The sequence below is a fragment of the Melanerpes formicivorus genome, unplaced genomic scaffold (assembly GCF_026170545.1).
Source record: "Melanerpes formicivorus ecotype bairdi unplaced genomic scaffold, bMelFor1.0.p_v2 SCAF_80, whole genome shotgun sequence".
NCBI classification, from domain to species: Eukaryota; Metazoa; Chordata; class Aves; order Piciformes; family Picidae; genus Melanerpes; species Melanerpes formicivorus.
Genome location: NW_027142432.1, coordinates 2,464,967 through 2,491,094, shown reverse-complemented (window position 1 = coordinate 2,491,094; position 26,128 = coordinate 2,464,967). Strand labels below are relative to the sequence as shown.

At 53.2% G+C, this 26,128-nt stretch overlaps 1 protein-coding gene and 1 pseudogene across 1 annotated transcript; one reads left to right on the top strand and one right to left on the bottom strand.

The window, feature by feature from the left end:
- LOC137454446 (zinc finger protein 135-like) overlaps positions 1 to 24,973 on the top strand; it is a 36,965-nt pseudogene extending 11,992 nt beyond the window's left edge.
- LOC137454355 (olfactory receptor 14A16-like) lies at positions 13,062 to 13,994 on the bottom strand. Its single transcript, XM_068164403.1, has one exon. It carries the CDS (start codon positions 13,992 to 13,994, stop codon positions 13,062 to 13,064), a length of 933 nt encoding a protein of 310 aa, XP_068020504.1.
- Positions 24,974 to 26,128: the final 1,155 nt, after the last annotated feature.

Below are 26,128 nucleotides of genomic sequence, written 5' to 3'. Positions count from 1 at the left end.
ACCAAAGCCAACAGAGGAGTTATTAAAACACCTTGGGCTGGTTGTCTGCTGCCCTATTGGGCCAGACTCCTGGGCTGGAGGGAGCTGCTGGCAAGGAGGCAGTGCTGCAGGAGACAGCTCTGGCCAGGAGCAGGTCCTCTGCACAGCACAGCAGGGCTGAGGACACTGCCAGAGGATCTCAGGGAGATGAGGAAGGCAGAGAGAGCTTCAAGGTGGCCAGGACTGAGAGGACGGTGAGAGCTCCGTGGAGTAGAAGTTGCTACATTCACTGACAGATTAAGGCTGTAGGTGCAGGACACTGCAGCTGTAGCTCCTGGAAGCATCTCCATCTCGGCAGCTGAAGCTCAACTGAAGGCTCCTGGAGTGTGCACACAGAAGGAGGACCAAAGCCCTTCAGTTCCATCCTGCAAGCAGCAGTGAGCAGAGCTGGGTAAGGAGAAGGCTTCACTCCCAGCCCCCTCTGCCTTTCTCTCTTCCCTTCAGTGTCTCTGCAGCACTGCAGGCCTGCTCCCTGTTTCTCCACCTCTCCATGGGTGTAGTGGTTTTAGGCAATGCCTTTGAAATTTAGTTACAGATTTTGAGCATAAAAGTAGAAACAAAATAAATAGATCACTCTAGGGTGTGAAAAGGAAAAGAAAAGATTATTCTAAGCAAATTGATTGGATAAATATCTGAAATCAGAGGAGCTGTACCATAACAATTCTCTCTCTTCTCTTCTGATCTCAGCTGTTTTGCTCCATGGCCAGAGGCAGCAAATGTCCAACAGCAGCTCCATCACCCACTTCCTCCTCCTGCCATTCCCAGGCACAAGGCAGCTGCAGCTCCTGCACTTCTGCCTCTTCCTGGCCATCTACCTGGCTGCCCTGCTGGGCAATGGCCTCATCATCACCACCATAGCCTGGGACCACCACCTCCACACCCCCATGTACTACTTCCTCTTCAACCTTGCCCTCCTTGACCTTGGCTGTATCTCCACCACGGTCCCCAGGTCAATGACCAGTTCCTTGAGGGACATGAGGGACATATCCTATGCAGGGTGTGTTGCTCAAGTGTTTTCTTTTCTCTTCTTCCTTGGAGCAGAGTTTTATCTCCTCACCATCATGTCCTACGATCGCTACGTTGCCATCTGCAGACCCCTGCACTATGAGACCCTCCTGGGCAGCAGAGTTTGTCTCCACCTGGCAGCAGCTGCCTGGGCTTGTGGGGCTCTCAATGCTCTGCTGCACACAGCCAATACATTTTCCCTGCCCCTCTGCCAGGGCAATGCTCTGCACCAGTTCTTCTGTGAAATCCCCCAGATCCTCAAGCTCTCCTGCTCCACATCCTACCTCAGGGAACTTTGGCTTCTTGTGGTCACTGCATTCTTGTCATGTGTCTGTTTTGTGTTGATTGTGGTGTCCTATGTGCAGATCTTCAGGGCAGTGCTGAGGATCCCCTCTCAGCAGGGACGCCACAAAGCCTTTGCCACCTGCCTCCCTCACCTGGCTGTGGTCTCCCTGTATATCATCACTGCCTTCTTTGCCTACCTGAAGCCCTCCTCCTTCTCTTCCCCATTCCAGAACTTGGTTGTTTCAGTTCTGTACTCAGTGGTGCCTCCAGCAGTGAACCCTCTCATCTACAGCCTCAGGAACCAGGAGCTCAAGGCTGCCTTGAGCCAACTGATCACTGGATGCTTTCAGAAGCAATAAACTCTTTGTCTTTTCCTGCAGAGCAGTTCTGATGTCACTCAGTGCAGGCCCAGACTGGCTGCTCAAGTTCTGGCTGCTGCTGGGGCTGTTCCCCTTGTGAGAATGTTGTTCCCACAAAAATGTCTTTCTTCAGACCATTTCTGGTTCAGTGTTGTCCTGTCTGGTGTGACCCAGAGGCTGCAGACATGAGGAGCTGTGCTCCCTGTGTGTTCAACACAATAAAGGACCCTGCAGAGAGTTATTTCTCTGAGCTCATTCCTCAGTTCTTCTGTGTATCTCTGAGTTCCTTCCTCCAAGGTTTCTGTGGAGCTGCAGGGCAGTGCCTGCATGCAGAGGTGGAGGGGCAGAGTCCCAGCACAGCAGCAGTGCCAGGGAGCCCCAGAGCTTGGGCTGTCCTCAGCTGCTCTTTCTTCCCTTCCACCCTCTCCAGTTGAGCCTCTGTGCTGGGGCAAGGCCTGAGTGCTCTGGCAACTTGGGCACTGTGCTGCTGGGTGGCAGTTCTGGGACTGCAGGCCAGGGCTGCTTGTGGGACAGAGCTGTGCTCCAGAGCAGCACTGCTATCAGAACAGGAGGTCTCCTCATGCCTTCATACCCCAACCCCCTCCCATTACAGACTGCACCTCCTGAGAGTCCGAACTGGATACCCTGACCCCCTTCCAGTATAAACTCAGCCCAAACATGGTTCCTTTAACCCCTCCCAGCACAGATGTGGCCTTATCCCAGCACAAACTGGATCCTACTGTCCTCTAGCACTGCAGGCTGGGTCCCATCCCAGCATAGAATCTATCCCCTGGCTCCTTTCCCAGTACTGAATGCATCCATCCCAGTACAAACTGCACACCCTCATGCCCTCCCAGTACAGTCTGGGCCCTGTCCCAGTCCAAACAGGATCCCTTTCATCCCTCCAGGTACACAGTAGGCCTTGTCCCAATAAAAAGTGAATCCCCTTATGCCCTTACAGTGCTGCCTGAACCCTGTTCCAGTACAAGCTGCATTCCCTGGGCACATTCCACTACAGTCTGGTCCCCACATAGTACAATTGGGAACCATTTGTCCCCTCCCAGTACAGACCTGGTCACATCTCAGTACAAACTGCATTTCCTGAACATTTCCCAGCTCAGATGTGCTCTTATCCCAGGACAAACTGCATCACTTTGCCATCTCCCATACAGTTTCCTGTGCCACTACAAAGTGCATCCTTTGGACCCCTTCTCAGTTCCTACTGCATCCCTCCACATGTTAACTGTGTACTCCTGTTCCAATCCAGTACAGACTGGGCTCACTCCCAGTACAAATTGCATCTCCTAACTCCCCCCAGTACAGACTAGGCCCTGTCCAAGACAAACTGGTGCCCTGATCCCATCCCAGTAAAGTGCAGGTCCTGTCCCAGAGGAAATTGATCCAATGGGATCACCCAGTACAGACTGGGGACCTTCCCAGTGCAAACTGCATCTCCTGATCTCCTCCCAGTACAGACAGGGTCTCATCCCACAGCAAAGTTGAAGCTCTGACCCCCTCCAAGTACCAAGTGCTTTGCTCCCACTGCAAACCAGAGAGCAGGACTCTTTCCCAGGACAGACTGTGGCTGCTTCCAGGAAAAGCTGCACCACCTGAACCCCTCCCAGGACAAGACTGGAACCACTCCCAGTACAAGCTGCATTCCTTAACCATGCCCCAGGGAGACTGGGAACCATCCCAGAAAAGCCTGAGTCCCCTGGACACATCCCAGTACAGTCTGGGACTCATCCCAATACATATTGGGGTCCTTAATACCCTCTCACCACAGCCTGGGCCCTGTCCCAGTCACAATTCCATACCCTAATCAAACCAGAGTCCACTCTTGGCCATCTCCCATTTCAAAGTGGGTCTCATTAACATCTCCAAGTACAGCCCAGGCCTTGTCCCAGGAAAAACTGATTCCACTCATCCCATCCTGTGCAGTTTCATAATTTTATCAGTGCTATAGACAGAGGGATGGAGACACCATCAGCAAGTGTGCAGATGGCAACAAGCTGAGTGGTGCTGTTGAGATGCCAGAGGGACAGGATGGCATCCAGAGGGATCTGGACAGGCTGGAGAGGTGGTGCCCAAGTGACCCTCATAAGGTTCACCAAGAGCAAGAGCAGGGTCCTGCACCTGGGCTGGAACAATCCTCACTATCAATACAGGCTGGGAGAGGAGGTGTTAGAAAGCAGCCCTGAGGAGAAGGTCTTGGGGGTGCTGGTGGGGGAGAAGCTAGACAGGAACAGGTAGTGTGAGCTTGCATCCCAGAAGGCCAATGGGAGCCTGGGCTGTATACTAAGCAGCATGACCTGAGATGGAGAGAGAGGATCCTGCCACTTTGCTCTGGTGAGACCTCCCCTGAAGCCCTCAACACAGGAAGGACATGGAGCACATCCACAGGAGGGCCACAGAAATGATCAAGGGCTTGCAGCAGCTCTGCTATGAGGACAGGCTGAGGGAAATGGGGGTGTTCATCATGGAGAAGAGGAGGCTCTGGGGAGACCTAATAGCAGCCTTCTAGTACCTGAATAGGGATAAAAAAAGGATGGAGAGGGACTCTTTGCAGAGGCCTGCAGGGACAGGATGAGAGGCAATGGCATCAAACTAGAGAAAAGTAGATTCAAATTGGATATGAGGAAGAACTCCTTCACTATGAGGGTGGTGGAACACTGGAACAGGTGGCCCAGGGAGGTGATTGAGGCCTCTTCCTGGAGATATTCAAGGTGAGGCTCCCAGTTCAGACTTCCTGTGCTCTGACCCTCACCTGCATCCCCTCCCACCCCTGACTGATCCTGCTTGGCACCTGGCACAGGGCAGGAGCTGGGAGCTGTCAGATGAAGAGGAGTAGGAGGTGGCCTGTGGCTTGGAAGCTCATGGACACCAGGAGCAGATGGGTGGCAATGCCATGGGCAGGTCAGCTGTGCCTCAGGATCTCCTGCACAGCAGCAGGCACAAGGCTGGGCAGGGGCTGGGAGCTCACTGCTGGCTCAGCAGCTGATAGGGCAACAGAAGGAAGAGGGCAGGAAAGGGAATGGGAGGTCACTTCCTGATGCAGCAGCTGAGAGGGCAGCCCCTGACTCCTGGCTGGCCTCTGTGCTTTTGGCCTCCCAGCTGCCAGAGTCCCCAGCAGGCCAACAGAAGGCATGTGGTGGACAAGGGACTTGTGTGACTCCCTATCCCTGAGCACCTGGCAGCCCCTGCAGGAATAGCCTTGGAACTCGGTTGTCACCTCCCTGCCACCTGAGGGCCTGAGGGGACAGCAGCAGGGACAGGGCTTGGCTGTGGCTGCTGGAGAAGCTGAAAGGCAGCAGCAGGGACCTGCCTTGGAAGGCCAGGGAAAGGTTTCTTGTGCCTGTGAGCTGCCAGGCCACAAGCAGGCTGAGGCCTTGGGCCAGCATTGGGACCTCAGGGATGGCTGAGAAGCTCCTAGGGCAGGAGGAGGCACATGGTCAGGAGGTGAGTGTGAGGTCACTGCAAACTCCAATCCCTTTGTGTCATTGGCCAGCAGCAAGCCCAGGGCTGGGCTGGGGACTGTGCCATCCCTTGTGCCTGCCAAGCAGAAAGGCAGCAGCAGGGAGGTGCCTTGGCTGTTGCTTTGGAGATGGAGACTCTGCTCAGTGCCCAGGCAGAAAAGCCTGGGCACTGGCCTGGGATGGAGCAGAGCCTGAGCAGAGTGAAGAAGGCCAAGTGCAGCTGGGCTGTGGTAGGAGGAGTGTGGCCACCCAGGCACAGAGGTTGTCCTCCCCATGCACTCAGCACTGCTGGGACCACATCTGCAATGTTGGTGTCTGGCTGTGGAGTTCCTTAGTCTGGAGGAATGGAGAGGTACTGCAGAAGCTCCCTAGGAGATCTGCCTGGATGGAGTTTGGAGTCTCTATCTAGAACCTGAAGCTGCTGAGCTTCTTTAGCCTGGTGAAGTGAAGGCTCAGGGGTGATGTGCACCTGCTTGAAGGGGGGTGTCAGGTGATGATTTTCTTGGTTGTGGACACAGAAGGAAGCCTTCAGAAAGTGCAACTTAAAGGTTCAGAGTGGAAGCCAGAACAAAGAAATGTCACTCAAAGTGTAGAGCTGTGGTGCAAGTGGTGACCCAGAAGGAGTCTGGAGATCCTTTGTGTGTCAAGGAACAGGCAGCAAGAGTGGAGAGCCCTGAGTGAAGTTGTGGAAATGTCAGGGGGAGAGCTGGCTGGGGAAGCCAGATGGATGTCAACAGCCTGAAGGGAAAGAGCTGCAGGCATGGGAGAGTGAAGCATAGCCTGCAGGAGGGATGGCCAAGGGCTCTGGCAGGGCTGAAAGGCTCAAGTGGGACAAGGTCTTGATCCTGTTCCTTCTGGCAGCAGCTTCTGCCACCATGGCTGCTGAGAGGAAGTTTAAGTTGGAGGCTCTCAGGATCTGCCTTTCCAAGGCCTGAGGGTCAGAGCTTGGCCTTTCTCTTTCCTAAACCAAGGCCAGGGTTTGTTCAGCTGCACTTTGCCTTTGTCTGCCTTCAATCATGACCTTCATTGAGCTTCTCTAACCACCCCTGGGAGTTAGCTTTGTTGCTAATGGCCCTCAGTGAGGCCAATTAATACTTCAAGGCACTCTTTGTTTTTCTTCTGACTTCTTGAGCAGATTCCTTCAGTCTCCTCTCAGTGTGTGAGGCTCAGGCAATGATCCCCAAGTGCCCTAAGAGCTATTTGTGTCTTTGCAGTTTTCTTCAGGATTTCAAAGTGCTCCTCACAATGCTCCTTTATTCTTTATTTGATATCAAAGGTAGAATATTCTGTTAGCTTTCAGTTCAGAGCAGAGATGATCATTCCCCAAGTGACACTGACCCAGGCTGTCTCACCAGGACATCTGCACTTGCAGGGAAATCTGTCCTTCAGGTCTGACATTGAATGGACAATTTTGCTCCTCACCCTCCCCAGCCTCCCCATTGCTGTCCCTGCCCAATCCCAATCCCATCCAAGGCTTCCCAGGCAAGAAGCCTCTGGGTTTGGCCAATATCATGGGCACAATGCCAATGGACAGTAGCTTCAGTATTACAGGTTGGGCTATGTATATCTGCGGTAGGGATTCACTCCTCTGTCCATCAGGGCCATGATCAGTAGCCATCACTAGTTCCATGGGACTAGATGTTTGAATTTTGGGGCTTCCATATATTCCTCATCAGCTGCTGACAGTAAAAACTGCTTCTGCCAAATGTGTGTCCCATCTGTGTCTTGAGCTATCAGCATGTCTTGTAATAAGACCATTGGTCTGTTCAGCTACACCATTAGCCTGAGGATAATATGGGCTATGGAACACTCCTTTAATTCATTCTCTTTGCACCCAGTCTTGCATTGTGCTCACTGTGAAGTGTGATCCATTGGCACTTTGCACACACTCAGGCACAGCTAGAATGCTGAACCATTTCTCCAGAGCTTCAACCCTTTGAGCTCCTGTGGCAGTACTGAGAGCTGTGGCCATGGTTCCTCCTGAAACCACTTCTGCTCCCAGCCAGCAGCTTCTCCACTCAAAAACCTTGGTAGGAAATCTTCCAGATGGATCTGGTGAAACTTTGATCTGCTCAGGCTCTGGCCACAAGGAGGCTGAGGGCTGAGTGTGCAATCCTGTGCTCAGTTCTGTCTCAGGAACTCACCATTCAGTAGGAAGCCAAAGACTGGGAAGGGGGAGGTGAGGCCACTTCTGCCTCCTGAGAGGATTGGCCAACAGCAGGAACACAGCTGGGAAAGGGACTGTGAGGTCAGTTGTGTCTGCAGGAGCTGATAGGGCAGCCCTGGGCTCATGGCTGGCAGATGGGCACAGCGATCTGGGAGATGCCCTCTGCCAAATGGCCTGGGCTGACTGCAGGAAGGGGCTGATGGTTTGGTTGCTGTGTCTCTGCTGCCGGAGTACCTGATGGGACAGCAGCAGGCACAGAGCTTGGTGCTGTCTAGCCAAGAAACTGCAAGGCCAGCAGCCTTGGGAGCTCCTGGTGAGGTAGAAAAGAGCAGGAGAGAGGAACACTGCCAGATGGTGCAGCCTGGCAGGTGGAGACTGGCCATGAGGAGCAAGAAACCTCTCTCAAAGGGTAGTGCTGTGGCCTGGGAAGTTCTCCAGAAGGAGTCTGGGATCAGCCCTTCTCTTTGTGTCCCAAGGAGCAGAGTGTGAGTGTGGGCAGGTGTCAGTGAAGGCATGGAAAGGCCAAGGTGGGGAACTGAGATGAGTGTCTGCAGCCTGCAGGGAAGGAGAAGCAGCTGTGAGATAGTGCAGGACAAAGCTGTGGGAGAGCTGGCAAAGGGCAATGGCAGTGGTGGGAGTGATGAAGATAAGCCAAGGCTGTGCCCTCTTGGCTCTGGCAATTCTCTGCCCCCAAGGCCTGTGAGGAGATGTTGTTCTAAGGCACTGGGAGGGCCTCATTGCCTCTTTCCACAGCCCCAGGAAGGCTGGGGACTGTCAGGCCCTTGTCCTCCACTCAGCATCACAAACCCTGCAGGGATCCTAAAGGAAGGCTGGAGAGGAACTTTTCATGACGGTGTCTGGTGACAGGACAGGAGGGAAAGGTTTGAAGGTGAGGAAAAGGAGGTTTAGACTGGGTCTTAGGAAGAAGGTCTTCTGCATGAGGGTTGTGGGACTCTGGAATACGCTGTCCAGGTAGGATGCCCTCTCCTGAGGGTGTTGAAGGCCAGGCTGGATGAAGCCTTGAGCAGCTGAATCTATTGGAGAGGCATCCCTGCCTATGGCAGGGAGGTTGGAGCAGAGGAGCTCTGAGGTCCCTTCCAACCTAGGCCATGCTATGCTGCTATGAAACCCACACCCCACCCCCACTGCACCTGAAGAGCCTTGACCCACACATGAGGGACAGGATCTGCCTGCCCAGGGGCTGTGCTCAGGCCTTGGCCTTTGTGCTGCAGAAACCAGAGCCAGAGTTTGCTCTCCTGCACTTTGTCTGCTGCAATCACAGCCTCTCCTGAGCTGCTCTAACGAGTCCCTGGGGAGGCTTTGGCAGTAACAACCTCAGTGGGGCCAATCAGAGTTTCAAGGTACTTTGTGTTTTGCTTCTTGCTTCTTGCACAGTTTCTTCACTCTTCTCTCAGTACCTGAGGTTCATGGAATGATCCCCAAGTGCCCTAAGGAGCTCTTTGTGTCTTTGTTGTTGACTTCCAGATTTCCAAGTGCACCTCACAAAGCTCAGATTTTGATGGTAAACTATTTGATTCTTTCTCAGATGAGGGCAGAGGTGACAGCAGCATCCACCAAGCCAGAATGATGCAGGCTGTCTGCTCAGGGGGTCTGGACTGGGAGGAGAAGCTGTCCTTTGAGGGCTGACACTGAGTGGACAACTTTGCTCCTCACCCTCCCCAACCTCCCCATTGCTGTCCCTGCCCACCTGGGCCTTCCAGCCCTGCTCCTTGCATCAGACTTCTCCACTGCTCTCTGCAGCTGGAGCTCACAGCTCCATGGCACCAGCTGCCCCCTGCTCTCCTTAGAGAGCTGCCTGCACACAGCCACAGAAGAATTGTTGCTGTTTGGAAGCTAAGCAAAGTCAAGGCTGAGAAAGTTCCCTCAGCAATCCAAGCCCTCTGGAACCATCTGCTCAGCACAAGCTGTCTCTCAGCAGCTTGCCTGTCCACAAGGATGAAGCAAAGCCAACAAGTTCTGCCATGGCTGTGATTTCTCAGCCAGTCAAGAGTTCTTGAGAGTGAGAAGTAGATGAAAAGGTTGGATCCTAGCAGCCCTTCCTCTTGAACCAATCCTGAATTCAAATCTCTTTCTATGGCTGTGCCTGGAGAGAAGCACCAAACACACAGACACAGGGACAGAGCTGGCTGTCTCCAGTGGAACGTAGATCCCCCCAACATGGTGACAGCAAAGGTTTCTGTCCAAAGACACAGAAAGGTGGAGAGGGCTGGCAGAGAGGCTGCCCTGGAGTTCAGTTTCATTCTGCTGGAGCTCAGGGCAAACACTCACAAAGCTTCAACATTCTCAGAGGATGAGAACTGAGCCTGGAGCAGTCTGACTTGGTTCAGGCTCTTGGTGCAGGTTGTGCCTGAGAGATGTCTGAGTGGGGGAGATGCTGGACACAGCTGCTGTGATCCAGGAGAGGTCTGGGTTTAGCATCACTGTATTTAGAGGTGGAGATCCTTGACTTTCATCAGGTGTTTCTCTGATCTGGAGAACCTTGGATGCTGAATCATCCTGGGATCTTTTGCCACTTGCACAGACCCTGAAGTTTTTGACTCTCAGTGTTTTCTATTAGCTCCCTGTTGGCTGTGATCCAAGCACAGATGTACTGAGCTGGCAGGAGGTGACAAACCCCCAAGCCATAGGGAGAGAATAGCAAGGCTGGGAGAGTCGGTCAGGGCTGAGCCATTCCTTGCAGATCAGTCTTCTCCTCTGAGCCCTTTGCTTCTCTCTGCCTGGGGTCATATCCTTCTCTTCTCTCCATCAGCCCTGCTCCTTTGTGCTGGGGAGGAGCAAAGTTTACAGATCTGCTCCTTGGAACAGGCCAGAAGGTCAAGAACCCAACTTTGGAACAGCAGCAAGGTCCCAGGCTCCTGATGACTGCTAAGTACCTCCCTACCCTCTCCAGACCCTCCTCCCAAACCACACTTCACCACTTGTAGAGCTTTGAGGGTCACTGGTTGTGATGGGAATTGGGGATTTCATCTGCCTGCGCCCCAGGTGGTCAGGTATCAGTTGCATGGGCAGAGGGGGGTGGTTGGGATGGCTACATCCTGGGGCTGTCAGCCCCATCAGCACTACAACCAGGGGACTCAGCACAGGAGTTAGGGCTCTGATACCTCCAATGCAAGAAGACACAAACAATGTCCTTACTTCTCAGTTAGTAGGTCCCCAAGGATTTGCCTAGGAGCACAGGGCTGACCATTGCTCTCAGCAGCATGGCCTCCCAGAAGGACCTGGACAAGATCTTAGAAGAGAAGAATCACCTGAAGAATAATTTGGAGGAGTCAAAGATCAGCCTTGAGGAATAGTAGAAGTGGTTGATGAAGACATGGATGAGGGCAGCAAGGATGAAGTATGTGAGGATTAGGAGGGGGAGGAGGGCAATAATTATGAGGTGGACAAAGGGGATGATGTGGAAGAGGAAGATCATAGGAAAAGAATAAAGAGAAGGAGGAGGAAGATGAAGAGGAGGAAGAGGACAAACCCATATCAGCCCCTCTGTGCCACTCAAGCAGCCACATCAGTGCCCTGAGTGTGGGCAAAGTTTCCCACCCAGCTTGGAGCTGCTGAAGCCCCACTACCCCCAGACCAGTGCCCAGCCCTCTGTGGTGTACTATGGCAAGTGCTGCACCCTCAGCTCCAACCTCATCTGCCACTGCTGCATCCACAGCCAGAAGTAGCTGCACCTCTGAGCTGCCTGAGGCAAAAGCGCCACCCAGATGGCCACCTTTTGCCAGCACCACTGCACCCACACCGGTGCCAGCCCTTCCTTTGCACAGGCTGCAGCAAGGGCTTCATCTGCAGCTCCTCCCTCACCTGGCATATTCACCCCCACGCCAGTGACCAGCGTGCCCCAGAGGACACAGCAATACACTGACCCCGGCACTGCCAGGCGAAACGTGAACCCCCTTGGATTGCCTTTTCCAGCAGATTGAACTGAAATCTGCCCTTTTACACCACAGGTTGTGGCTGGGTTGAAGCCTGGGGTTAACACCCAAGGGTCAATGCCAAGGGTAAAGGCTGGAGGCAGAATGAGCAATGGGGCAGAGTCAGGGTCAGTGGTGGGTTTGGGAGGGCCTGAGGTGTAAGGGGTGAGCTGAGACATGGGCTCAGTTTCACTGTTAGAACAGGAGACTGAGTAGAGAGGATGGGAGGGGCCCAGGCTGTACTTGGAGGGCATCATAGGATCTGTTCTGCACTGGGAGGTGCTCAAGATATTCAGTCTGTATTGGGAGGTGTGGTTATTGCTCCCCCACTTTCCATAGTAGTAGGAGTAGCCCCTTATAATGAGGTCTCTTAGGGTGATGAATGCAGGGGCACAAACCCTGCTGCTGCTTCAAGCAGAATTCCAGAAATGCAGAGACTCTCAGAAGTCCTCCCAGAAGTTCTTTATTACTGTGTTGTAGAATCCCCAGCATTACAGAGTTTCAGAGTGTGTTTAACAGATGAAGCCTTCGACACTGCCCCGCACCACATCCTGGTCTCCAAACTGGTGACACATGGGTTTGATGGGTGGACCACTAGATGGATAAGGAACTGGCTTGATGGCCACACCCAAAGAGTGGCTGTCAATGGCTCCATGTTCCAGTGGAGGCCAGGGACAAGCAGGGACCCTCAGGGATCAGTCCTGGGACCAGGCTTGCTCAATATCTTTGTGGGTGCCATGGACAGTGGCATTGAGTGCACCCTCAGCAAGTTTGCTGATGACACCAAGCTGTGTGGTGCAGCAGACAGGCTGGAGGGAAGGGAGGCCATCCAGAGAGGCCTGGACAGGCTGGAGAGGTGGGCACAAGCTAACCTCAGGAGGTTCAACAAGACCAAGGGCAGGGTCCTGCATCTGGGTCGAGGCAATCCCAGGCACAAATCCAGGCTGGGCAATGACTGGCTGGAAAGCAGCCCTGAGGAGAGAGCCTTGGGGGTGCTGGTGGAGGAGAAGCTCAACATGAGCTCTCAGTGTGCACTTGCAGCCCGCAAAGCCAATCAGATCCTGGGCTGCAGCAGGAGAAGTGTGGCCAGCAGGTTGAGGGAGGTGATTCTCCCCCTCTGCTCAGCTCTGGGGAGACCCCACCTGGAGTACTGCCTCCAGTTCTGGAGCCCCTATTACAAGAGGTATCTGGAGGTGCTGGAAGGTGTCCAGAGAAGGGCCACGAGGATGAGCAGAGGGCTGGAGCACCTCTCCTATGAGGACAGACTGAAGGAGTTGGGGCTGTTCAGTCTGCAGAAGAGAAGGCTCCCAGGTGACCTAATTGTGGCCTTCCAGTATCTGAAGGGGGCCTACAGGAAGGCTGGGGAAGGACTTCTCAGGATCTCAGGTAGTGATAGGACTAGGGGGAATGGAATGAAGCTGGAGGTGGGGAGATTCAGGCTAGATATGAGGAGGAGGTTCTTCCCCATGAGAGTGGTGAAGCCCTGGAATGGGTTGTCCAGGGAGGTGGTTGAGGCCTCGTCACTGGAGATGTTTAAGACCAGGCTGGATGAGGCTCTGGGCAGCCTGATCTAGTGTGGGGTGTCCCTGCCCATGGCAGGGGGGTTGGAACTAGATGATCCTTGTGGTCCCTTCCAACCCTGACTGATACTACTATGATACTATGATACTGTGTGCAGGCTTTGCTCCAGCCCATTGCAATGGGAATGGTTCCTGCCAGCAGCCCTCAGAACTCCAGCAGCCAGGCTGGGCCTGCACTGAGTGACATCAGAACTGCACTGCAGGAGAAGGCAAAGAGTTTATTGCTTCTGAAACCATCCAGTGATCATTTGGCTCAGGGCAGCTTTGAGCTCCTGGTTCCTCAGGCTGTAGATGAGAGAGTTCACTGCTGGAGGCACCACTGAGTACAAAACTGACACCACCAGATCCAAGCATGGGGAGGAGATGGAAGAGGGCTTCAAGTAGGCAAAGGTGCCAGGGCCAAGAAAAAGTGAGACCACAGCTAGGTGAGGGAGGCAGGTGGCAAAGGCTTTGTGGCGTCCCTGCTGAGAGGGAATCCTCAGCACTGCCCTGAAGATCTGCACATAGGACACCACAATGAACACAAAACAGACAAAGAAAAAACAGGCACTGGCTACAAGAAGCCAAAGTTCCCTGAGGTAGGATGTGGAGCAGGAGAGCTTGAGGATCTGGGGGATTTCACAAAAGAACTGATGCACAACATTGCCCTGGCAGAGGGGTAGTGAAAATGTATTTGCTGTGTGCAGCAGAGCATTGAGAATCCCAAAGGCCCAAGCAGCTGCTGCCAGGTGGAGACAAACTCTGCTGCCCAGGAGGGTCTCATAGTGCAGGGGTCTGCAGATGGCAACATAGCGATCGTAGCACATGATGGTGAGGAGATAAAACTCTGCTGTAATTAGGAATACTATGAAGACCACCTGCAGGACACATCCTGCATAGGAGATGTCCCTGGTGTCCCTCAGGGAATTGGCCATGGATTTTGGCACAGTGGTGGAGATGGCACCCAGGTCAAGGAGGGCGAGGTTGAGGAGGAAGAAGTACATGGGGGTGTGGAGGTGGTGGTCCCAGGCTATGGTGGTGATGATGAGGCCATTGCCCAGCAGGGCAGCCAGGTAGATGGCCAGGAAGAGCCAGAAGTGCAGGAGCTGCAGCTGCCTTGTGCCTGGGAATGGCAGGAGGAGGAAGTGGGTGATGGAGCTGCTGTTGGCCATAGTTTCATAGTTTCATAGTTTCATTCAGGGTTGGAAGGGACCACAAGGATCATCCAGTTCCAACCCCCCTGCCATGGGCAGGGACACCCCACACTAGATCAGGCTGCCCAGAGCCTCATCCAGCCTGCTCTTAAACACCCCCAGGGACGGGGCCTCGACCACCTCCCTGGACAACCCATTCCAGGGTTTCACCACTCTCATGGTGAAGAACCTCCTCCTCACATCCAGCCTGAATCTCCCCACCTCCAGCTTCATTCCATTCCCCCTAGTCCTATCACTACCTGAGATCCTGAGAAGTCCTTCCCCAGCCTTCCTGTAGGCCCCCTTCAGATACTGGAAGGCGACAATTAGGTCACCTGGGAGCCTTCTCTTCTGCAGACTGAACAGTCCCAACTCCTTCAGTCTGTCCTCACAGGAGAGGTGCTCCAGCCCTCTGATCATCCTCATGGCCCTTCTCTGGACACGTTCCAGCACGTCCACATCCCTCTTGTAATAGGAGCTCCAGAACTGGACACAGTACTCCAGGTGGGGTCTCACCAGGGCTGAGTAGAGGGGGAGGATCACCTCCCTCGACCTGCTAGCCACACTTCTCCTGATGCAGCCCAGGATCTGATTGGCTTTGCGGGCTGCAAGTGCACACTGAGAGCTCATGTTGAGCTTTTTGTCCACCAGCACCCCCAAGTCTCTCTCCTCAGGGCTACCCTCCAGCCAGTCCCTGCCCAGCCTGTATTTGTGCCTGGGATTGCCTCGACCCAGATGCAGGACCCTGCCCTTGCTCTTATTGAACTTCATGAGGTTGGCTTGTGCCCACCTCTCCAGCCTGTCCAGGTCCCTCTGGATGGCCTCCCTTCCCTCCAGCGTGTCTGCTGCACCACACAGCTTGGTGTCATCAGCAAACTTGCTGAGGGTGCACTCAATGCCACTGTCCATGTCCCCCACAAAGATGTTGAATAAGACAGGTCCCAGGACTGATCCCTGAGGGACTCCACTTGTCACTGGCCTCCACTGGGACATGGAGCCATTGACAGCCACTCTTTGGGTGCGACCATCAAGCCAGTTCCTTATCCATCTAGTGGTCCACCCATCAAACCCATGTGTCACCAGTTTGGAGACCAGGATGTGGTGTGGGACAGTGTCAAAGGCTTTGCTCAGGTCCAGGTCCATCTGCTGCCTTTGGCCATGGAGACCTGTCTGAGGAGGGAAAAGCAGTGACAAGTTAGGGCACAATTCTCTCAGCCTCACTGTAACCCCTGTCCCGGAGCTGCATGAGGAATGGATCAGCTCGGTCCCTATCACTGCCAACCCATGGCAGATTTCATCACAGCTTCAGATGCAGCAGGAACCCAGAATTGCCAATAAGATTCCTCTGGTGTCAGAACAGAAAGTGACCAACAGTCCAATCCCAGAGAACAAGAGTCCTATTGTAGTGGGTTGAAATTTCTCCCAGCATTAGCTTTGCCAGAGCAGCTCAGTTAGAAGCAAATGAAGCTGTATTGACAAGCAAGAGCTACACTCTACAATGGAATGCAATGCCCAGGTACAAAACATACAGGAGTGACAACATTAGACAGGTACATACAATTAGTAAATGACACAAATCCCCCTGGTCAGAGACCAGGGAAGCTGTTCCACTGTCCCTATCCCTTATCCCCCCTGTTTCAAGAGAGAAAGGAGGAGTGGAGAGAGAAAAAAGCAGTGGGTTAGACTTAGCCAAGGCCAGCCAAAGCAGGTGATGTCTCCTGAGCAAAGCAAAACAGCTGAGATCAGAAGAGAAGAGAGAGAATTGTTATGGTACAGCTCCTCTGATTCCAGATATTTATCCAATCAATTTGTTTAGAATAATCTTTTCTTTTCCTTTTCACACCCAAGAGTGATCTATTTATTTTGTTTCTACTTTTCTGCTCAAAATCTGTAACTAAATTTTAAAGGCATTGCCTAAAACCACCACACCCATGGAGAGGTGGAGAAACAGGGAGCAGGCCTGCAGTGCTGCAGAGACAGTGAAGGGAAGAAAGAAAGGCAGAGAGGCTGGGGGTATAGCCTTCTTACCCACTCTGCTCACTGCTGCTGACATGATGGAACTGAAGATCTTTGGTCCTCCTTCTGTGTGCACTTTCCAGGAGTCTTCAGCTGAGTGTCCACTGCTGAGATGGAGATGCCTGCAGGAGCTACAGCTGCAGTGTCCTGCACCCACTGATTCACCATGTCTGCAACTGCAGTGACTTCTCCTCCAGTGAGCTCTCAGCATCCTCCCAGTCCTGGCCACCTCGAAGCTGTTTCTGCCTTCTTCATCTCCCTGAGATCCTCTGGCAGTGTCCTCAGCCCTGCTGTGCTGTGCAGAGGAGCTGCTCCTGGCCAGAGCTGTCTCCTGCAGCGCTGCCTGCTTGCCAGCAGCAACCTCCAACCCAGGAGCCTGGCATGGCTCAGCAGCTCAGGACCAGCCCAAGGCATTTATAGGAGCCCTCTGGTGGCTTTGGTGCTGAGTCCATGAACCTCAGAGACTGAGAAGCTGATGAAACCTCTCCAGAAGTCAAAGTCAGATTCAAACTCTGAAGTTTCTTCTACTCTTAATGGGTCCCAGTGAACCATACTGGGAAAGGGTCCCCAGGGTCTGGTCAGAGCAGAAGGAGACAGAGGATGCAAGGGAAGCATCACTGGAGGCACTGAAGCATCTCCAGGCTGTGGTGAGAGCAGAGATCTGAAGCAGTGCTGACAGGTCAGGACAAGCAGCTCAAGGTGGCTCTGCTGCTGAGGAAACCTGAAGGGGCTTCATTGATCCAAAGGGCCAAGCCCTGACCCCCAGCCCCTGGCAAGGCAGATCCTCTCCCTCACCTGTGGCTCAAGGCTCCTCAGGGGGCAGTGGGGAGTGAGGATAAGCAGTGACCAGGGTAGGACCTTGTCAGGTTTTGCTGTGATTTTTTTGCTGAAGAGGAATGAAATGTACCTTTAAAAGTACTTTTTATCAGATGCTTTGTACAACAAAAACCTCTCCAATTAGCTGCAGAAACTTTGGCAATAATTAGAGCTTCAGCAGTATTTAATGAGCCCCATGGAGTATTTGGGGCTGATTACATCATCCTTAGGTACTGCCAGGAGACTCTGCCAAGGTACTGCCAAGAAGCTTCTCAAGAAGTCCAAGGCAGAAGCAAACTCCAAAGTACCTTGAAGCACTGATTGGCCTCACTGAGGCTTGTTACTGACAAAGGCTCCCCAGGGACTCCTTAGAGCAGCTTGTTAGAGGCCAGGATTGCAGGGAGACAAAGACAAAGTGCAGGGGAGAAAAACTTGCCTTTGTTCTATGAAGCAGAAAGGCCAAGCCCTGACCACTGCCCTTGCAATAGAAGAACCTCAAAGCCTCAAAGCAAAGTTTCTCCTCACAGGCCTTGGTAGCAGAGCCAACTGCCAAAGCCAAGGGCATAAAGGCCTTGGTCCTGTTGGGCTTCTCAGCCTTGCCAGAGCCCTTGGCCATCCCTACTGCAGCCTCTCCTACACTGTCCCCTGCCTGCAGCTCTTTCCCTTCAGGCTGCTGACACCAATCTTGCTTCCCCAGCCAGCTCTCCCCCTGCCATTTCCATCCCTTCCCTGAGCTGTCTCAGCTCTCCCTGCCATTTCCTGACACCTCTGGATGGCCTCATGCATAGCAGCTCTGCCCTTTGAGGGACATTTCTGTGGCCTCATCTCCAACCTGAACCTTCCAAGCTGCACTGTGTGAAGGTTTTGGTCTCTTGCCTCTACCAGGGTGAGGATGTGGCACTTGCCCTGGCATGTTCATGGCACTGGTGCAATAAAGTCAATCTGCCAGACCTCACCATAGTCATGTGTGACCTGTGATGCCTTCCATGGTCAGCTCCACCCCTTGCTCATGAGCCCACCTATGCACAGCATCTCTGCCTAGATGTCCTGATGTTTCATGTGCCCATTGAGCTACAAACAGTTCACCTTTACAACTCCTAGTCCAGGTCCACTTGGACTACATGAATTCTGGCAGCCTTCTCTACCTGCTCATTGCTTTGGTGTTCTTCAAGAGCACAGCTCCCAGGCACAAGGGCCTCCCCATGGCTTACCTTCAGAGCTATGTTTCCTACCCAAGCAGCAAGGTCCTACCACAATGAAGCAGCCCAGATGGACTTCCCCCTGCCTTGCCAATTGATCTTCTCCCACTGCCACCATCCAAGAATCTGTGTAAAGATGAAGTCCCAGACAGTTTTCTCTCTCTCACTAATCTCTAGAGCCAGTTGGATGCTTTCACTGCTGCATATTGACTCAATTCACCTTCTCCTTCAGTGGCCTCAACAACTTCTTGTGTAGGACTCCATTCAGCAGCTCCCACTCCCAATGGTTCCCTACCACCCAACAGGATCCAGCAGTAACCAGAGCATGAGGCCTTTCATCCTCAGATAACTCCTTGTATGGTGCTGCCTCTTAGGCACCAACCACTTCCTCAGGCCACACTCTGAAACCTGCCCTCTGGCCAGTCCAGAATCTCTCCCAGAATCCCTGGGTGCTTTGGTTTACCCAGTCCAGCTCACTGCATAATCAGTGCTGCTCACTCACTGCCTGTAGTGCTGGGCTCATGATGTGGAGAGGAAAAGTTCCCACTGAACATCCAGTGCAGCACAGGCAAGCTGGGTGCTGAGAGGAGAGCTGCTTCTGTCCCCATTACTTCTGAAGCAGCTCCAGCTCCTTCCTAGGCTGCTGTCTTGGGTTTAAGGAATGAGACTGCTGCTCTGTAACCCTTCTCTGAAGTAGTTCAAGAAAGCCTTCCACAAAGGATTGGAGAGAATGGAAGTTTAAATGGAAGTACTCTTCATAACTCCATCCTACAGTACAGAGCATAGAAAAGCCACAAAAACCACAGTCCACCTCAGCAGAGGATCTCCAAAAACCTCCTCAGGCCAAAGCTTCCCACAGCCTTCTGCCAAACAGAGCCAAACACCCAGGCTGCAAATGCCCCCTCCTGCACCATGCCTCTTTGGCCCTGCCCCATACCTGAGTGATGCAGCTGCAAATTCTGCTTGCCAGCTCCAGGCTGAGCCAGACCAGGCCACTCTGGGCTCCAGTTGGCAGCATTGCCATGGCTCAACCTGGCCTCACTCCCCTGCACCAAACCCCATTAAAGCTCTGTGAACATCCCAGGAGCAGAGAGGGAGGAAAAGAGAAGAACAAAGAGAAATGTCCATTTGTATAGAGATGCAAGGCTTATGGGAATGAAACAACAAAAGATTGCACTTTCCTGTCCACCTCCTGGACCTATCTAGCCTCTGGTGGCCTCTACTCTATGGTTTAAGATATCCCAGTGCCTTAAACACACAACAGATGCTAAGATCTCCTTCTCAGTTGGTGTGTAGTAGGCTTCTGATCCTCCATATCCTCTACTCTAAAATCCCAATGGCTGACCTCAGGTTTCACCTGATGTCTTCTTCCAGAGACTTCAAGTGAGACCACACTCCCTATCTGCACTGCAGAGGACATTATGCACCAATGGTCCTGTTTGGATAGGCCCAAGTGCTCCTGCACAGCTATCTCTTGCTTGATCTGTTCAAAGCCTTCTTGTTGCTCACTGCCCCACTCAGAATGATTCTTCTTTCAGGTCACTCGATAGGGAAGGCTCTCCTGAGTGAAGCAAGCAGAGAGATCAGAAAAGAGAAAGAGTTGTTTAGGTACAGCCTGGTTCATGGCAGATATTTCTCCAATGAATTTGTTTAGAATCATCTTTAGTTTTCCTTTTTGACACCCAAGAGTGATTTATTTATAGTTTTCTACTTTTCTGCTCAAAATCTGTAACTGGATTTTAAAGGCATAGCCTAAAACCACCAGCTCAGTCTGATTTGTTACCAGTAGCACAGGGAGATAGAGTTCCTGTTGTGTGTGAAAAGAACCTATTGGGGACAACTCTCCATGTTCCCTGGCTGCAGTGTAGAGGATATTTTGCACCACTGGTGCCATTCAGATAGGCCCAAGTGCCACTGCACAGCTCCCTCCTCTTTGATCTGCTCAAAGCCTTGTTGCTCACTGCCCCACTCACAATGATTCTGCTTTCAGGTCACTCGATAGAGAGGGCTCACAAGCTGACTGCAGCCTGGGACATGCACTCTTCAGAGCCCCACAAGGCCTAGGACAGACTGTGTCTCCTTCTTGTTGGATGGTGGAGACATGGCTGCTATCCTGTTGATCATGTCCATAGGTACATGACAGCATCCAGCCTGCCATTTTCTTGCCAAGAACTGAATTTCCTGTGCAGGTTTCATAGTTTCATAGTTTCATTCAGGGTTGGAAGGGACCACAAGGATCATCCAGTTCCAACCCCCCTGCCATGGGCAGGGACACCCCACACTACATCAGGCTGGACAGAGCCTCATCCAGCCTGCTCTTAAACACCTCCAGGGACGGGGCCTCGACCACCTCCCTGGACAACACATTCCAGGGTTTCACCACTCTCATGGTGAAGAACCTCCTCCTCACATCTAGCCTGAATCTCCCCACCTCCAGCTTCATTCCATTCCCCCTAGTCCTATCACTACCTGATATCCTGAGAAGTCCTTCCCCAGCCTTCCTGTAGCCCCCTTCAGATACTGGAAGGCGACAATTAGGTCACCTCGGAGCCTTCTCTTCTGCAGACTGAACAGCCCCAACTCCTTCAGTCTGCCCTCATAGGAGAGGTGCTCCAGCCCTCTGATCATCCTTGTGGCCCTTCTCTGGACACCTTCCAGCACCTCCACATCCCTCTTGTAATAGGAGCTCCAGAACTGGACACAGTACTCCAGGTGGGGTCTCACCAGAGCTGAGTAGAGGGGGAGGATCACCTCCCTCAACCTGCTAGCCACACTTCTCCTGATGCAGCCCAGGATCTGATTGGCTTTGCGGGCTGCAAGTGCACACTGAGAGCTCCTGTTGAGCTTTTTGTCCACCAGCACCCCCAAGTCTCTCTCCTCAGGGCTACCCACCAGCCAGTTACTGCCCAGCCTGTATTTGTGCCTGGGATTGCCTTGACCCAGATGCAGGACCCTGCACTTGCTCTTATTGAACTTCATGAGGTTGGCCTGTGCCCACCTCTCCAGCCTGTCCAGGTCCCTCTGGATGGCCTCCCTTCCCTCCAGCGTGTCTGCTGCACCACACAGCTTGGTGTCATCAGCAAACTTGCTGAGGGTGCACTCAATGCCACTGTCCATGTCCCCCACAAAGATGTTGAACAAGACAGGTCCCAGGACTGATCCCTGAGGGACTCCACTTGTCACTGGCCTCCACTGGGACATGGAGCCATTGACAGCCACTCTTTGGGTGCGGCCATCAAGCCAGTTCCTTGTCCATCTAGTGGTCCATCCATCAAACCCATGTGTCACCAGTTTGGAGACCAGGATGTGGTGTGGGACAGTGTCGAAGGCCTTGCTCAGCTCCAGGTAAACGACATCAGTTGCTCGCCCCTCATCTATTAATTTTGTCACCTGCTCATAGAAGGCCACCACGTTGGTCAGGCAGGATTTGCCCTTGGCAAAGCCATGCTGACTGCTCCCAATCACCTCTTCACTATTCTTCTGAGCGAGTAGTGACTCCAGGAGGATCTGCTCCCTGATCTTTCCAGGCACAGAGGTGAGACTGACTGGCCTGTAGTTCCCTGGTTCCTCCTTCTTGCCCTTTTTGAAGATGGGGGCAATGTTCCCCCTTTTCCAGTCTGTGGGGACTTCCCCAGACTGCCAGGACTTTTGAAATATAATAGAGAGGGGTTTAGCAACCTCATCTGCCAGTTCTCTCAGTACCCATGGGTGTATCCCGTCGGGTCCCATGGACTTGAACACTTTCAGGTTCTTCAGATGATCACGAACCTGATCTGCACTTACAATGGGCAGTTCTTCCTCCCCGTCCCTGGCTTTGACTTCCATAACATCAGGAGTGTGGCTAGAGGCCCTTGCAGTGAAGACTGAGGTAAAGAAGTTATTGAGTACCTCAGCCTTTTCCTCATCACATGTGACCATGTCACCATTTTCCTTTCTGAGGGGGCCCACACCTTCCCTAGTCTTCTTCTTCCCATTAATATACCTGTAAAAGTTCTTAGTATTCCCTTTAATCTCCCTGGCTAGATTCAACTCAAACTCTGCTTTGGCTTTCCTAACCAGGACTCTTGCTGCTCGGGCAGCTTCCTTGTATTCCCCCTGTTCTACCTGTCCTTCCCTCCACTTCCTGTAGAGTTTCCTTTTAAGTAATAGTGTGTCCAGTAGCTCCTTGCCCATCCAGGCAGGCCTCCTAGCATTCTTACCTGCTTTTCTCTTTGTTGGTACACAGAGCTCCTGGACACAGAGGAGGTGGTCCTTGAATACTGACCAGCTGTCCTGGGTCCCTCTTCCCTCCAGGGCTTTGTCCCACGACACTTTGGCTAGCAAATCCCTGAAGCGATCAAAATCTGCATGCCTAAAGTCTAGGGTCATGAGCTTGGAATACTTCCTCCTGATTGCCCTGAGGATGTTAAATTCAACTGCTTCATGGTCACTGCAGCCAAGGCCGTCTCTGAGCCTCACATTGCTTACCAGCCCTTCCCTGTTGGTGAGAACAAGGTCCAGCATAGCACCTTTTCTTGTTGGATCCTCCACCATTTGGAGGAGGAAGTTGTCTTCTATGCAGTCCAGGAACTGTGTCTGTGTCCTGAGGACTGCTGTGAACTTCTCTTGGGGAGTGGGCAGTAGAGAGGTGTGCAGGGCAGAGCTGAGCACAGAGTGGGTGTGGTGGGGCCAGGGCCAGGGAGGAGAGATGGTTCCAGAGCAAAATCTACTGGCAAATGCAGCTGCAGGCAGCAGAGGCTTGGGCAGGCTGTGGGAGACAGCTGCAGGCAAGGGCTGGGAGAGGCTGTGTGGAGGCAGCTGTGTTGTGGTGCTGGCCTGCAGCTGTGTGCTGGGGGCTGTGTGCTGGTCAAGGAGCTGAGTCTGCACTTGCTGAGGCTTCCCATCTTGATCAGCCCTGGCTGTGTGCTGTGGCTGTGCTGCTGGGCTTGGGAGCTGCCCCCAGCAAGGCTGAGCTGTGCTGCCTGATCCTGGGCAGTGCTGAACCATATCTTGCAGGTCTGTGCTCTCCTCTGAGCCCTTTGCTTCTCTCTGTCAGGGGCTGTGTCCTCTCTCCATCATCCCTGCCCCTGTGTGCTGTGGAAGAGCAGAGTTTGCAGATCTGTCCCTTGGAGCAGCCCAACAGGTAAGAAACCCAGAATGGGGCAACAGCAGGACCCCAGCCCCCAGGGCAGCTCCTAACCTCCTCCACCCCCTCCTGTCCAGCATATTTCACTCTCCAGGAGCTCTGAGGCCCATCAGGTGTTGTGGGAGTTGAGGAATGCTCCAGGCTGCTGGGGGTGAGTTGTGAGCAGGAGGTGATGTTTGGGGGTTGGGATTTGGAGGGTGGTGGGAGAAGGTTGGAGGTGGTTTGGTTGTCCTTGGTCAGTGCTGCTGCCTCCATTGTCTGAGCCAGGGGAGATCAAAGGACAGGGCCTGGGCCAGGAACCACCCTGCCAATGCCACCAGGCTTGAGGAGAGTAGGACAAGACCACTTGTAAGCCCCAGGGTACCTCAGGGTACTGATCACAGGAACCTGGGGTCTCAGCACAGGTATTAGAGGTCTGTGCCCACACTGTGGCAGAAACTGAAGGTTTGAGGTCTCCTCTGCATTCTCTCTCCCAGCTGGGTGTTGGGAGTCAGGGACTGTCATGACCCAGGCAGGATCTGAGGGTTTGAGATCCTGGGCTCAGGTGCTTCCATCTTTCCTATTGCAGAGCTGTGACCCCTTCCTGCCACAGTATGGCCTCACAGAAGGATCCAGACAAGAGATGGGAGGAGAAGCAGCACCCAGAGATCAAGTTGGAGAAGCCAATGTGCAGTGCCAAGGTAGAGGAGAATGAGAAGGAAAAAGAGGAGAAGATGGAGGATGATGCTGAGGATGACAACTATGAAGAGGAGGAAAATGATGATGATGAAGGTGACCAGGATGAGGGGGAGGAATGTATGGAGGAGGATGAAGCCAGAGCAGGTCCCTCAATGTCACCGAAAGAGCTGAATGAGTGCCTTGAGTGTGGGCAGAGCTTCCCAGGTGGCTCAGAGCTAGTGAAGCACCACTGCCCACAGCCTGGCTCCCGGCCCTTCGTTTGTGGTGACTGTGGCAAGAGGTTCCGCTGGAACTCTGAGCTCCTCCAGCACCGCCGCACCCACACTGGCGAGAAACCTTTCACCTGTGCTGACTGCGGACAGAGCTTCACCCAGCGCGGCCATCTCACCCAGCACCGCCGCACCCACACTGGAGAGAAGCCCTTCTCTTGTGACAGCTGTGGGAAGCGGTTCAGGCATATCTTTACTCTTAGGCAACACCACCTCAGCCACACCAGTGAGAAGGCCTTCAGCTGCAGGGACTGCGGCAAGAGCTTCAAACACAGCTCCACTCTCACCATCCATTGCCGCATCCACACTGGAGAGCATCTGTTCCCCTGTGCTGAGTGCAGCAAGAGCTTTACCACGAGTACTGCATTAATCCAGCACCAACTCATCCATAATGGTGAGAAGCCGTACAGCTGTGCCGACTGTGGAAAGAGGTTCAACAAGAAGGGAGCTCTCACAGAGCACCGTGGTGTGCACACTGGCGAGAAGTCTTTCAGCTGTGCTGAGTGTGGCCAGACCTTCAGACATAGGAGCACTCTCATTGACCACCACCGCACCCACACCGGTGAGAAGCCTTTCACCTGTGCTGACTGTGTCAAGAGCTTCAGGCACAGGCACAATTTCATTGCTCATCGCCGCACCCACACTGGTGAGAAGCCCTACACTTGTGCTGATTGTGGCTAAGGCGTCAGCCGGTGGGGCACCCTCATTACTCACCGCCGCACCCACACTGGTGAGAAGCCTTTCACTTGTGCTGATTGCGGTAAGCGCTTCACCCAGAAGGGCTCTCTCAACAAGCACCGCTACATGCACACCAGAGAGCAGCCTGCACTGGAGGGGAGGCATAAATCCACCTAGAATCTGTTGGGTAATCATGACCCTTCTGAGAGGGCCTTTCCAGCACGAAAATCATCCATTTTTCCTTTGCATTTCTCTGTTGCTGCTGGTGTCCCCAGTCCCTAACACCTCCTGCCCTTCTGAACACCAATTATTGCTAATGAGAACAATTACAGTGCTGAGTCGGCACAGCTGGAGCTCCCAGTGGAGCTGGGCAGGGCTTTGCCAGGGTCTGTCTGGTTCTTCCCCAGTGCTTTGTGTCTCCCTGGGGTAAGAAATCCTCTGTCCATTGACCAATTGTCTCAATAAAATCCAAAAGTTACCCAAATCCTGTATGTTTGCTTTTATTTCAGACATCCCTCCCACAATGCCCAAATTTTGGGGGCATTTGCTCCCAAGGGATGGGGTGGAACTGTGTGCCCAGTTCAGGGAGGGGAAAATGAGGTTCTCAGTGGAGTCTTGAGGGGCATCTCAGAGGCATTCTGCAGGGGCTTTCAGGTGATCTTAGGTGTTTGGGATTTAGATGGTCCTAGGACTGACTTTTGGGATCTTTAGAGGGTGTAGGGGGAAGCTGATGGAGATCTTTGGAAGAACTCAGAAAGCTTCTGTTGGCTTTCCACTCTGGGGCTGGAACAGGTTGAAGAGCTGAGAAGGGGTTAATCTGCTTCTTCCCCCCAAAACAGAAGTGAAGGAAAAATAACACACACCCCCAAATCAAAAAACACTCTGGGTTGAGATAAGGACTTGAGACAACATCAACACAGCTGAATCCAGATGAGGTCACATAGTGCACACTGACCTGAGGCTGTTTGCAGAAAGAAGCACAGCAGTCAGCAGCAGCAGCCAGGAGTTAAACCCCTGCAGCCCTCCCCCTCAGCAAAAAGCTAGCACCTGAGAGCCAGAACCCAACAGCAGCAACCGAAACAGGAAGCCTCTCAAGTTGCAATCTGAACTTCAAGCCCTGTAGTACTTTGCTCCAGCCAGCACTGTCCCTGTGAAGGTGACATGAGGCAGGATGGTGTGGAGTAATGGCAGCAAACTTTCAACTTAACCTTTGATGTTCCCAAGCCCTCATTCTGTGCCATCTGCACCATGCCCAGCAGCAATCAGCAGCACACCTCAGGCACTGTCCATGCTCACTCCACAGGAGGTCTCTTTGCAGTACCCAGAGGGCTG